Raw genomic sequence first — 12,806 nt, 5'->3', positions numbered from 1 at the left:
GCTGTGTAATGGAGCTGTCTTGACTTCCAGAGTCAGGTCGAGTTTTATGGCAGGGTTTGTTCACAGAGCTGGGCTGGCTTCCAGAACTGGGATTGAACTCTAAGCTGGGCTTGGTCTTAAAACTTGTCTGGGTTCCAGAACTTGACTTGGTGCCAAAGCTTGGCTTGGCCTCAGAGCTGTCCTGGGTTCTAGAGGAGGACTGGGTTTTGGAACTGGACTGAGTTCTGGAGCTGGGTTGGGTCTCAGAACCAGATGAGGCTCTAGAGATTAACTTAGTCTCAGAGCTGGCCTGGGGTCTAGAGCAGGGCTTGGTCTCAGAACTGAGCTTGGTTCTAGAGCAGAGGTTGGTCTCAGAGCTGGGCTTGGTCTCGGAACTGGTATGGGTTCTAGAGGTGAACTTGGTCTCAGAGCTAGCCTGGGTTCTAGAACTGGGTTGGGTCTCAGAACCAGATGAGGTTCTAGAGATGAACTTGGCCTCAGAGCTGGCTTGGAATCTAGAGCAGGGCTTGGTCTCAGAGCTGGGCTTGGTCTCAGAACTGGTATAGGTTCTAGAGATGACCTCGGTCTCAGAACTGGCCTGGGCTCTAGAGAGGAGCTGGGTCTCAGATCTGGGCTGGGCTCTGGAGCAGGGCTGGGCTTCGGGAACTGGCCGGCAGGGCTGGGGAAGGGGACTGGCTTCCGGGCTGGGGCTGCGCTCGGCCCCAGGGCAGACTAGCCACAGGCCTCCCTGGCCTCTCCGATGGCGGCCCACACCTCCACCACAAACTCGTCCGGGAAGGCGAACTCGCCCAAGACGGAGTCTAAATGGCGCGCAAACTCCTGAACGCTCGTCGTCTTCTTGGATGTCTCCACCATGGTGGATGCTGCCAGAGCGGGAGGGGAAGTGGGTAAGGGTGTTCTTGGGGCCCCATCTTCCCCTTGGGACCCCCTACCTCCGCCCTGTGGGCTATCCTCCCCCCAGGGTCCACCCGGCTTACCCTGGCCCCTTACCCAGCTCTGGGTCCCGAATGCCCATGTAACTCTCCAGCAGATCATCCACCCTCCGAGATGCCTCCTCCTCAAATTCACTGGGCTGGGGGCATAAGGGGGACAAAGCAGAGGGTCAGAATCTCAGATATCCTCCAGCCCATCCCCCTCCTGGGCCCATCCTCTGGGCTGAGACCTCACGTGTCAATGCTTCTGTACGACCACTATTGCCCTGCCTCACCACGGAGACCCATTTTGCAGGTGGAGAAATTGAGGCTGGGTGAAGGAGAACGTCTTACCTAAGGTCACAGTGACTCAGCAGCAGAACTTTAGGTGCAAGAGCCCCTGAAGACCCCCCTCCCCTTCACTCACCACTTCCTCTACTGTGGCGGCCCCTCCAGAACGAAGCCGCAGGGTCTCCCGCCCGCTGGTCACTTTTGCTTCCATGGGACATTTGCTGCTCCGGCTCCTCTGGCCGATCATATCTGGAGGGGACAGCGTGGGGGAGGGGCATGTGTTCTGGGTGGATCCACTCTTTGTAAACACTGGGAAGCCACCAGCTGAGACTTTCCAGAACATTCTTATCTTTCAAAGGTCTCCTTACGTCTATGGGTATATCTTTAGAGAACTTGCTTGAAATCCTTTCTTCCCCCAAATCTCCCTCCTCATCTTAAAATGACTCTCTCTAGAAGGAACTGCTTAAAACCCTCCTGTGGCCAGAAGGTTGATCTAGAAAAGTCCTTGCTCTAGGACTTTTAGGAATGGTCTTCAGAGTTCACTGCCATGAAACAGGGTACGTCTAGAATCCCATCCTGTCCCACTCTCCTTGGGACCTTTCTCCAGATATACCAGGGCACTTCTATAACCTCTTATTCTAGAACAGTGCTGCTCAAAGTGTCAGTCCATGATGAGAGAAGGCTGTGCCAGAACGGAAATGAACATATAGTTCCTTTCTTGAGAAAGTCTAGCCACGAAAAAAAGTCTGCTCAACAAACCAGGATATCCACCACTCTAGACTGGGTGTTCTCAATCCAGTGGTGGCAGAGGTGTGATTTTGTCCTCTAGGTGACATTGACAATATCTGGAGACATTTTTGGTTGTCACAACTTGGGGGAGCCACTGGCATCTGTTGGGTCAAAGCCAGAGGTGCTGCTTAACACCCTACAGTGCCCAGGATGGCCCCACCACAGTGATCTGGCCCCCCAATGTCAATAGTGCTGAGGTTGAGAAGCCCACTTCTAGGGCAAGCTCATCCATGGACCAACTGCAGACTTTTCTTTGAAAAGCACCATTCTAGAACCCACTTTGAAAACCATTCTCTAGAACTCACTGTAGCCTCAAAGCAGTCCTTTAAGAGCTCTCAGCCAGGTGACAAAACAGATCTGGAAGCCTCCTTATCCTTTCCTGATCTTCCCAAACTTCCCCCCACCCGCAGACAGACTACAACAATATAGAAACTACCTACTTGTTTCTGACACAGTGCCAGAAGCTCCCTGTCATGTCATCAGAGGCATCTGGAACCTTCTGTCCTATCCCATCTCCTCACCCTCCACTGCACTGTACATTCAGAGAACCCACTTCCAGATGAGCTCACCCCACCCGCCTGCCCCCAGGGCCCTATGTGGCCCTCACCAAAGGCTCTCTTGGGCTGCACCAGGCGCAGGGTGAAGGGCTGGGATTTGGGCAGCTCACGGAGCATCTTGGCGACTTCGTAGTGGCGACAGCCAACAATGGAATGGTCGTTGATGGCTTCGATGCTATCGCCCACGCACACAGCCTCAATCCTGTTGATGATGCTGCCCTCCTTGATCCTCTGCAGGTACTCAAAGTCACTTGTGGGACCCCACCCCACCCCCGGGTCCCCAGAGCCCACTGATACCAGAGAGGGGCAGTGGGTAGCTCCGGGTCACCGGGCACTCGGGAAGTCACCTCCCCCACCCCCGCGGGCACCTTGATGAAGGCGTAGCCGGCACCGTTGTCCGTGATTGTCAGTCCCAGGGCGTCCTCCGTCTTCGTTACCTCCACCTCCTTGGTCTCACCGCGCACATGCGCAAAGATAAAGTCCTCCAGCCCTATCTGGCCTCCCAGGAGTTTCTGCATGTCCACTTTGTGACTATTTAGGGTGCAGAATAAGATCTGTCCCGAGGGAAGGGGGAGCCCAGAATTAATGACAACGTTCATCCCCCACTGTCTGCGCAGAACCATCAGCCAATGGGCTCAGGGGACTGATAGGGAAACCGAGGCACAAAGAGGCATGAAACGGGCCCAGTCACTGGCGACCAGGATCCCAGCCCATGGGAACCTCAGAATGAGGTGAGGGGAAAGAAAGAGACTGGGGCTCCTAGAATGGGGGGCAGGGTGGGGAGTCTTTGGGCAGGAAGAGATGCCCCCTCTGCAGCCTCGCAGGCTTCCAATTTTAACCCTTTGGAGAGCTGACCCCCAGACTATCTTTTTCCAGGCCTTTCTGTATCTGCTGGCGCCCTCTGGGGGCTGAGAAGCACACCACTCTGCAGCCCGGCCCCTGACCCCGACCGCCTCCGACGTCTCGCCTGGAAATGGGCTGCCTGAAATCCCAGGCCGCAGCCTCGCCCAGGAACCACAAAGGCGTTCCCTGAGGGCTGGGATGCACCCTAGCTGGGTGAGTGGCGTGGGTTTTCGGACATCTAAGGACCCACTAAGCCTAACACCTGCTCATCTTTTGTGCAAGGCGTGCAAAGGGGCAGTCACCAGGGTATGGGCACCTCAGGATCTGAGAAGCACGTCTCTGAGATCTGCAGATCGGGTCCCCTCCTTGCAGGGATGGGGGGTCCGAGGCCCCCAGTTCAGGGGTCCAAGCTCCACCCCTGCCCCAAGTTAGCCCGGGGGACCTCGGGCGCCGGGCATCCAGGGCCCTCACCTCGGTGGGAGCAATCCCAAAGGCTTCGGCGATCTTGGCGTAGAGCTCGCGGACGTTGGTGAAGCCCTCGATCTTGCCAGTGGGGCTGCCATGCGCTAGCTGCGTGCGGAAGACGAGGCGCGGGCGGGCGCGGGGCGTGGGCGGGGGTTCGGAGGGCGAGGGTGGGGGCGCAGGCGGGCGCGGGGCCTCGGCCCCCCGGGCCTCGCGGGCCGCTGCACTCTCCATGGCCGGAGGAGCTCGGCCACCAGGGCCACCGCCTCTGCCGCCGCCGGATCCACTGCTTCCTGCAGCCTCCCCTCCCCCGCCCAGGGGCGACAGCCGAGCCCGCCCGTGTAAGGGGATCCGGGAACACGAGCCTCCCAGGAAGGCGACACCGCGGGGTGTTGAGGGGGAGCTGGGCCCCAGGTGTTCGGGCACTGCCAAGGCCAGCTGCACGCTCCCGGGGGACGCCGGGTGGTCCGCAGGGGCCTGAGCTGCAGCCCGGGCAAACAGGGATCACAAATAAGGACTGGGACAGCTGAGCGCGCCAGGGCGCTCACTCTTCTGCAAGGCGCGCTAATTTAATCCTGCAACAGCCCAAGGAGGTGGGAGGAGGGTTACCCTGGTATATCCTAAACCACATCCTGTCCCATCTCTGCCCACAGCCCTCCAAGACTCTCACCTCCCTCAGGATGAAAGCCCAAATCCTCCCCACAACCAACACATCCCTGCATGACCTGCCCCTGTTCCCTCCCGGCCCTCACCCTGGCTCACTCTGCTCCAGTCACAGGGGGACTCCTCTCTGTTCCTCCAACATGCCAGACAGGGTCCTGCCCCAGGACCTTTGCACCTGCTATGTCCTCTGCCTGGAACACCTCCCAGGTCTCCGTGGTTCCTTCCCTCACTTCCCTCAGCTCTTTGCTCAAATGTCACCTCCTCTCACCGCCTCCAGTCTCTCTTCCCAGCTTTCTTTTTCTCCCTAGCATTGAGCACCACCTGACATATCAGATATTTTACTTACTAATCTTGTGCCCTGTCTCCCCAGCTGGAATGTCAGCTTTAGAAGGGCAGGGGTTCTGGTCTCTCGTTCCTCTGCTACCCAGTGCCTGGCACACAGTGGGTGCTCATGCCATCTTTGGTGAGGGAATAAATCAATCCCCAGGTTACAAATGAAGAGGCTCTGGCACCAGGCGGCTTCTGTAAGAATGCCCTGGGAATACAACACTAGGCATCAGAAATTTTGGCTCAATAATCAACAGTGGAATGCCAAAAGGCAGCGTAAAAGAATCTTCCACCTTTAAAGAATCTCAGAAACCAGACTTTGATGAAAAAAGGCAAGTTGCAGGCTTTGGATGATGTAAGGAAACTTACGTAAAGCTCAAAACTCTGCAAAACATGACTCTCACTACATTGAGGTTGGACCTTGAACATAAGGTGCTTAGTGAAAGAAGCCAGACACACAAGGCCACATAGTGTGTTATTCCATTTATGTGAAATGTCCAGAACAGGCACATTGACAGACAGGACGTGGATTCATATTGCCAGGGTCTGGGAAAGGGTAGGCCTGGGATCCCCAGCAGGGGCATCTTGGGGGTCCTGGGCACATCTTCTGATCCATTCCCCAACAAACACATTCACAAGCTTGAAATTCAAATTCCACTTTTTTTAAATTTAAATAGTTGGATTAAGCGGTGGCAAAGGGACTGCCTCCACAAGCATCCCTCAGCTGGACAGGGTGGTCAGTACCAGCACCCCGATCTTGGAGTGCAGGAATTTGAGGACGACAAGTAGAGGGCCCTGCCCAAGTATGAGGGCGTGTCCTGCAGAGTGCCTGCCTGTGTGGCGTACTGTGGTCAGCACCTTCAGAGAGTCCCTCCCAGTGTGTCAAGTGCGCGTTTTCTCTGTCCTGTGTCCTGGGGCAGGTCTTAGAGAGCTGGTATAGCCTGTGTCACCCTCCCCACACCAGGTATGTGAGCTGCTGAGTAGCCGTGTCCTGGTTATGCTGTCCATGTGTGTTGTTCCCATGTCCCTGTAGTGTGATGTGCCCTGTGAGGCCCATGGGGTTATATATTCATTGTGCATGGCAGATGACTTCTCTGGGTTCCAGGTGCTGGGGAGGTTAAGAGCTAAAGGGATGCTACAGAAACTTCATTTTAGGGGGGGCTGGAGCCCCAAGGTGCAGGATCAGGCCTGGTGGCCCCGAAGGGTGGACAACCCCCTCCTCCACTGGGTGGGGGTGGGGGAGGGGCCATGACCAGAGCTTGGTCTTCTCTGGATCCCCGGGGTGGCCGACGCCCTCATAGGTGCTCACTGCGACAGGACAAAAGGAAGTTGTGATGGGGGACACCATCATCTCTCAGCCCCCACTCCCATCCTGGGGGAGCCTAGAGGCCAGCCACCCTCAGCTTCTCCAGATGTCTGGGTGGGGGGGCCTGGAGTTGATCCCATCAAACCTGGGCAGCCAGAAGTCACCCAGAATAACCCACCAAGCTTTGGGGATGTTTTAGTCCCAGGGAGTGGATCCCACTGGTCAAGGGGGGCTAGTAGCGTTAATAAAGTTCAGGGCCTGATCACCGTCCCCCCAGTGGTCCCGCCATTACCTGTGTGCGTCAAATAAGTCCCACTTGGTAAACCCCGCATAGGCAGGACCCTTGAAACAAGATCTAGCTGCTGGATCCCACCCCGCTGTGCCCACTGGAGGGCGAAATGCAGTCATTTCCGCAGAGGCTCGCCAAGGCAGGTCTAGCCTGAGGCTGTCCCCCATGCAGGGCCATCCCACCTGGACTAAGTGGGAAGGGCAGACCAGCTTGTGCACACACCTGGCGACCTGGGCTAGGATTTCCTTGATACGGACTATGAGCTTCTCATGCTGGGCAGGATCGCGCTCGATGGCGCCGTGCAGCCGGGCCATGTAGAAGTCCAGCGTGCTGAGCGTGGGCGTCTCGCCTGTGCCTGGAGATTGCAGCGGACGGGTCAGACAAGCCCAGCCGGGGGAGTCACCGCGGTCTGGGCTCCACAGGAACAGAGGTCTGAGGATAAGGGCAGAGCCCTGGGGAGGGGCCCCTGAGGCTTGTGCGTGTGGGGGGTGTGTGGTCAGAGCATCTGGGCCCGAGAAAATGAAGAGTCAGCTGTGGGCGGGGGTCAGATGTTAGTTAGCGGAGGCAAGGTCCTAGTGGAGGATGGGGGATCTAGTGGGGCAGGAGTTAGCCAAGGTCAACTGAAGACACTTGCAAAAAAGGCTGGGTCGGAGGGGGTTGCAGCAGGGGGCCCGAGGGTGAGGGCAGGACTGGCACTGGCAGGGGTCACGAAGGGCGGGGCAGTGATGCTTAACCAGAGTTTGGAACCATTAGCGGCGGCAGAGGGCGGGGCCAGTTAGGGCGGGGCACCCGTACAAGGTGGGCGCACGCCACTCTTTGGGTAACTAGTGGGTCATAGGGAGATGGTGGTCAGAGGCGGGGTTAGCAGGGTGGTCTGGGGAGGGAAGCGGGGGTTTGTGGAGCGAGGCCGGATCGCTGGCGTAGGGATTCGCGGGGCAGGGTCATAGAGGCGGAACTCGCTAGGTCCTGGGGCAGGGTTGGAGGAGTCAGCTAGGGCACGACTCTGCGGGTGACTGGGAGCGAGCTACAGGTAGTTATGGGAGGAATTAGTGGGGGCGGGACTCGTCAGGCGGGGACTGGGCTTCCGCACCGGGTACGGGCAGCGAGGCAAAGCTGGCAGTGAGCGCCTGACGCACGGCCTGGAGCTGCTGCTGCAGCGCCAGCGTCCGCCGTTCCTCCAGCGCCAGCTCCTGCTCCAGGCGTTCGCGCGCGCTGCTCATGTTCTGCGTGTGCCTCTGCAGCACTGCATTCTGCTCCTCGAAGGCCACGTTCATCTTCCGCAGGCGCCGCAGCTCCGCCTCCCGTGCTGCAGTGGGGAGCTGGGTCAGTCTGGGGCTTCCTCCCCTTCCCTTTGCCTGGCCTCCGCCCTAGCTGTGAGCTGTGACCCCCGCCAGGCCTACCATCTCCGGGCTGGGGAAGAGGAGGGTTCGGCCTTTAGGGGTAAATTCCCCCCATCCGCTGTCTCCGGCCTTGGAGCCCTCTTTTGGTCCACCCTGTCTCCCAACACCTGCTTCCCCAAGAACCCCTAGTTGGTGCTCACCTTTGTTTTGGTCCAAGAACTCTTCAGTGAAAATGGGGACATCGAAGGTGGAGAAGCCATCGCAGTCCCCACCCTGGGACAAGACAGGTGGCAATTTTTTTTAAGGGGGTACCCCCCAAGTTTAGGGGGGATCTCCTCGAACCACTTAGGTTAGAGTCCATTTAACAACATTCCTACGGCCACATGTGCACAGTATGGACAAGGGCACTCACTTCCTCCCGTGAGCATTGGTCCTGGCTCACTCCGGGGGTCTAAAGACCTCCCGACCTTTCTCACCCAGGTGTTCTCCTTGGAGGAGGAGCGCTTACCTTGTGTCCATTCAAGAGAGTGTTCATGAGCCCGGAGCCCGAGTCCTCTGGTGGGGGAGGGAGGAGGGCAGGGTCAGCCTCCCAAGTCTCCTCTGGCCCTGCTTTGCACGTGCTGTTCCCCCTGCCTGGAACACCCTCCTTCCCTTACCCCCACATGTAACCCATGGAGGGGGACAGGTTGATCTGCCAGGGTCATCTATCTCAAGGCAGGCACTCAGCTGCCTGGGAGCTGGGGCCCTTCCCACCTTTCTTGATCTTCTTTTCCTGTATCTTCTCAGTGCACATCTTGTAGGCTTCCGACTGCTGGTACGCCCGAAGCTCCTTCATGTACTGCTGCTTCTCCCGCTCAGCCTCGTCCAGGTACCGCTGGCAGGCAGCATGAGAAGGCTTGGCCCAGCCTGGGGGCAGGGGAGGCCTCCAAGGCCAGGCCCCCATCTCCATCACTCAGCTCACTGTGTTGCACCTTCCCCGAGCTCCCCACTACCCTCCAGACAAAGCCCTGTCCCTCAGCCTGTTGCTCAGGGCGCCTCCTAGCTCCCTACCGCAGCTCTAGCCTTTATAAATCACCCCTGTTGTCTGCCCCATCTCCATCCCCATCTCCAGGCTGCCCTCCTACACCCATTTTGCCTGTTAAAATCCCAATTATGAGGGTGCAAACAGGTGGTGGGTTTTGTTATCTTTCCTTGATGTTTTTGCAATCTTTAAATTACCGGAATTTGAAAATCTGGAGGTTTTACATAAAAATCCAGCCCCCAGCCCTACGTCTTTAGACGCTGGGTGACCACACTAGTTAAATTTTACGTCTATTCTCGCCTACTGCTACCCTCCCACAAGTTGGGGAAGCCTCATGGGTGGTCAGTTCTCCAGGCGGAAGGAGGGATTCTCCACACCCTTTGAGGGCTGTGGCTGCGGGGTTTGTCCGACTGAATGGGGGGAGGTCAGTGGTACCCTGCCAGCCCCATCCACCGCCCCCTGCCGTCCACCTGCTTCTCAGCCGGCTGCAGTTTGCTCCACTCGGCGCCCAGCATCTTGGTGATCTCAGGAAAGGGCAGGTCCGGGTGGCGCGTGCGGATCTGCTCGCGCCGCTCATTCAGGAAGCGCACGTAGCCGGTGACCGGTGCTTTGGGACCGTTCGGCAGTATCTTCTTCCGCTTCTTGCCCTTGGGCCAGCCGCGCTTCTTCACCGGCTGCAGAACCGGCCGCGCCATTGGAAGGGGTCTGGAGGGCTGGGGCGGGACCCAAAGCGGCAGGGGCGGGGCTCTGGAGGAGATGGGCGGGGCCTACAGATGGGTGGGGCCTACATAGGAGGTAGAACTCAGAAGGCCTGGAGGTGTGGCTTAGCATTGTGAGGGGGCTTAGAGGTACTCTGGACGGGGGTGAGAGGATCAGAGGTACTGGGGACAGTGGTTCGGGGATGGTGGTTGTGAGTGTGGCCTCTGTAGCATAGGCGTGGCTTGCGCTGGAAGAAGGGCCCACTGGACCTGGGGAAGGTGCCTTCCGCAGGAAGGTGAGCAGTGGGAGGAGTTAGCATTCGGTAGTGAGCAGGGCCTGAACTAGAATGGCAGTGGACCTTTGGGGGCATGGCACCTAGTAGGGGTGGGGTCTCGGTTTCCGGAAAGAAATGTGAACTGTGGGCGGAGCCACAGCGAATTCAAATCTAGTCCAAGGCGGGGCTTCAAGGCTGTGGGGCGAGACCCAGGGCCTCTCCCACCACAATGCGGGGACTCTCACCTCCTCTTCCTGGGACCCCTTCTCGCCGGCCCGCGGGCCTTCGCCGCGCTCTTGCTTGACAGCCACCACGAAACCTCCATGTCCAGGAGCCTTGCCGCCCGCCGGCCTGGAGCCATGGGACGCCAGGGTCATCTCCACCCCCCACCCTGACGACGGATCTGGCAGCAGCGAGGGGGGCTGAGTCCTGAGGGAAGGGGTCGGGGCTGGAGCGTTACTGGGGCCAGTAGGGACCCCTGGGAGGACCTTGAACAGGGTTGGGTGTTAGAAGCCTGTGGAGGCTCTAGGAGCGGTTCTCAACCTTCCTAATGCCGCGACCCCTTAATACAGTTCCTCATGTTGTGGTGACCCCCAACCATAAAACTATTTTCGTTGCTACTCTACAACTGTAATTTTGCTACTGTTATGAATCATAATGTAAGTATCTTTTTGTTTTCTGATGGTCTTAGGCGACCCCTAGGAAAGGGTCGTTCGACCCCCAAAGGGGTCGCAAACCGCTGCTAGGGGAAGGCCTGCCCAGGTGGGTGGCGGGGAGTCAAGACCCTGGGGGACAGGAGTCGAGGAGCTTCGACGGGGTGGGCGGGGGCTTAGCTGCAGCCTCGAGTGGGCTGAGGGAAGGGGATGTCGCACTCACGCGGCCGCCGCGCCGGGCTGCTTGGAGCCGTGGGACATGGCGGCTCCCGGTTGCACCTGGAACGCAGACGTGTAGCCGAGTGAGGGGCGCCCCAGCCGCCGACAGCGGGGCCTGGCTGGGGAACCCCGGAATGCCGAGCCCGGAGCGCTTGGGGGGTGCCGGATCCGGGGTTTGGGAGGGCCTCCAGGGCGGGCACCTCAGGGATCCTTTGTTGGACGAGCGGCCGCCGGGAGGCCCTGGTCCTGTCCCCCTGGCCTGAGACGGCCCCCCCACCCGGCCTCGGGACCCCCGTGCTCCCGCCCCCTCGCAGGGCCCCGAGTTCCGCGGCTGTTTTCACCTCCAAAGAAACTTTCCCGGACCTCTCCGCTGCTGCGACGCTCCAACCAACCGCTCCGAGTCCGCCCCTGCCTCTCGCCCCGCCCCACTCCGCCCCCGGCATGCTAATAAAGGCTTCAGCGAGCCGTCGGATTGGGTGCACCTTCTCACTAGGGCGTGATCATGCAGATGAGGGTCGGCGCGCCGGCCAGCGATTGGCTGGTGAGGTCGCTGAGCCGCGTGGGAGGTGGGTAGGGAAGGCTGCAGGAGGTGCGTCAAGTTCGGCTGTGCTCGGCCGCTCTCGGAACCAATCAGGGCGCTTTGAGGGCTAACGGGCGGAGCCTCTTAAAGGGCCAGTAGGCGCGGTGCGGACTCCCACTGAAAGCGGAACTCCGGGCTCCTGCCAGATCCCTGGACCTGCAGGGCTGGTTAGGCCCCTCCCCAGTTGCCACGGGGACGGCGGCAGGTTGCTACGGAAGAGGTTAAGGACCTTCGGGGCAGCTCCCTGCCCCAGGGCAAGGTGGAACGGGTTCTTAGCTTCCTGAAAACTTGTCGGGGAACTTAGGGCCCCCGACGCCCCGCTATGCTTGGCCCTGCTCTGAGCAAGGGGCTTATGGACACAGGAGCTCCGCTCCCTCCTGTGCAATGGGGACATTGCACGATGTTCAGGACCAGGAGGCTGGGATGCTGTGAAGCTGAGACCAGGAGCCAGGCTGGAGTAATTTGGTAAAAAACGTGGTGGGACAGGAAGGCTGCTAGGGCCTTACGAAGATGGAGGGGCAGAAGGCTCTACCCTGGGATCTTGGGGGCCCCAGGCAGCACCCTTTTTTTTTCATGGCCTGGGCTGGGGTTGCATCTGCTCCCAGAATGCCAGGAGCGGTCACTAAGGACTCACCATAGCCCATTAGATCCTAAATAATCTGGGGACATCACCTCCTGCCTTCATCTCCATCCACTCTCCCCCTCCTTATGCCACACCCCGTGTTCCCCAAATATGTTTATTCATTCCCACCTCTAGGCCTTTGCACTCTCTGTTCCCTCCACCCCATGTGCTCTTTCCCTAGATTATCTTTCTGTCTCACTGCTTGACCTCCTTTAAGTCTTCCTCAAATATCACCTCTGAGTGAGACTTTCCCAGGCTTGTACCCCACCTCATACACCCCGTCTTATTTTTTCTCCGTATATCCATTTCCTGGGTATAAACGGCCTGTTTGTTGATTGCTATATTCCCAGCACCTGGAATAGTGCCCACAGGAACTTCTCACTACATATTCATTAAATAAACGAATGAATGAATCCTGTACTTTTCTAAATAGGCAGGTGCAGCCGCTTTGTAAAACAGTGTGGCAGCTCCTCAGAAGGTTAAATAAACATTGAGTTACCACGTGATCCACAATTCCACTTCTAAGTATCCACCCAAGATAATTGAAAACACTCATCCACACAGAAACATGTGCAAGAATGTTCACAGCAGCAAGATTCACAGTAGCCAAAAAGTAGAAACAACCCAAATGTCCACCAATCGATTAATAAACAAAATGTGGTCCAATATATTATGTAGAACAATAGAATATTATTATTGACCATTAAAAGGAATAAATTGCTGATTCATGCTACAGCAGCACTGAACCTTGTAACATGATGCTTAGTAAAAGATGCCAGTGGGCCAGCAGAGTGGAGCATTGGTTAAGAGCTGGCTTGGGACGCCAGAGGGACCCCGTTCGGATCCCACATATGAGGGCCAGTGACACTGCCCTCTACAGCTAAGATGCTGAACTAACAGCTCAACCCGGAGCTGGGCTGCCGTGATTCACCAGCGATGACGTAGGCTGCAGCCTCTGCT

The 12,806-nt window shown here is 58.0% G+C and overlaps 2 protein-coding genes across 5 annotated transcripts; both read right to left on the bottom strand.

Moving 5' to 3' along the window:
- Nucleotides 1–688: 688 nt before the first annotated feature.
- GIPC3 (GIPC PDZ domain containing family member 3) lies at nt 689–4,315 on the bottom strand. The gene is made up of 6 exons (XM_019653486.1): nt 3,863–4,315; nt 2,917–3,102; nt 2,599–2,779; nt 1,339–1,451; nt 991–1,072; nt 689–863 (listed from the first exon to the last, which is right to left on the bottom strand). Exons 1-6 carry the CDS (start codon nt 4,085–4,087, stop codon nt 712–714), a joined length of 939 nt encoding a protein of 312 aa, XP_019509031.1. The 5' UTR covers nt 4,088–4,315; the 3' UTR covers nt 689–711.
- Nucleotides 4,316–5,311: 996 nt separating this feature from the next.
- On the bottom strand, nt 5,312–11,063 carry HMG20B (high mobility group 20B). 4 transcript variants are annotated; one of them, XM_019653482.1, is made up of 10 exons: nt 10,986–11,063; nt 10,649–10,704; nt 10,018–10,201; nt 9,270–9,473; nt 8,532–8,652; nt 8,287–8,333; nt 7,979–8,051; nt 7,529–7,744; nt 6,661–6,793; nt 5,312–6,151 (listed from the first exon to the last, which is right to left on the bottom strand). In XM_019653482.1, exons 2-10 carry the CDS (start codon nt 10,684–10,686, stop codon nt 6,139–6,141), a joined length of 1,029 nt encoding a protein of 342 aa, XP_019509027.1. In that variant the 5' UTR covers nt 10,687–10,704; nt 10,986–11,063; the 3' UTR covers nt 5,312–6,138. The 4 variants fall into 4 exon arrangements, with proteins under 4 accessions (XP_019509027.1, XP_019509029.1, XP_019509028.1 ...); XM_019653484.1 differs by having other exon boundaries at nt 10,018–10,123; XM_019653483.1 differs by lacking the exon at nt 10,986–11,063 and adding an exon at nt 10,845–10,979.
- Nucleotides 11,064–12,806: the final 1,743 nt, after the last annotated feature.

This window comes from Hipposideros armiger, unplaced genomic scaffold, assembly GCF_001890085.2.
Source record: "Hipposideros armiger isolate ML-2016 unplaced genomic scaffold, ASM189008v1 scaffold_202, whole genome shotgun sequence".
In the NCBI taxonomy this organism is placed as follows: Eukaryota; Metazoa; Chordata; class Mammalia; order Chiroptera; family Hipposideridae; genus Hipposideros; species Hipposideros armiger.
The sequence above is the reverse complement of the archived record's forward strand: the minus strand, read 5'-3'. Positions and strand labels throughout refer to the sequence as shown.

What these genes read in the sequence shown, in the direction of transcription:
- GIPC3 (XM_019653486.1), bottom strand. Translation starts at nt 4,087, where the DNA reads ATGGAGAGTGCAGCGGCCCGCGAGGCCCGGGGGGCCGAGGCCCCGCGC. An exon ending in CCGGCTACGCCTTCATCAAG is followed by an intron (nt 2,780 to 2,916) that starts GTGCCCGCGGGG and finishes GAGTACCTGCAG; the next exon opens with AGGATCAAGGAGGGCAGCAT. An exon ending in GCAGCCCAAGAGAGCCTTTG is followed by an intron (nt 1,452 to 2,598) that starts GTGAGGGCCACA and finishes TGTCCCCTCCAG; the next exon opens with ATATGATCGGCCAGAGGAGC.
- HMG20B (XM_019653482.1), bottom strand. Translation starts at nt 10,686, where the DNA reads ATGTCCCACGGCTCCAAGCAGCCCGGCGCGGCGGCCGC. An exon ending in AGGGGTCCCAGGAAGAGGAG is followed by an intron (nt 9,474 to 10,017) that starts GTGAGAGTCCCC and finishes CCGGTTCTGCAG; the next exon opens with CCGGTGAAGAAGCGCGGCTG. An exon ending in TGCAGCCGGCTGAGAAGCAG is followed by an intron (nt 8,653 to 9,269) that starts GTGGACGGCAGG and finishes GCTGCCTGCCAG; the next exon opens with CGGTACCTGGACGAGGCTGA.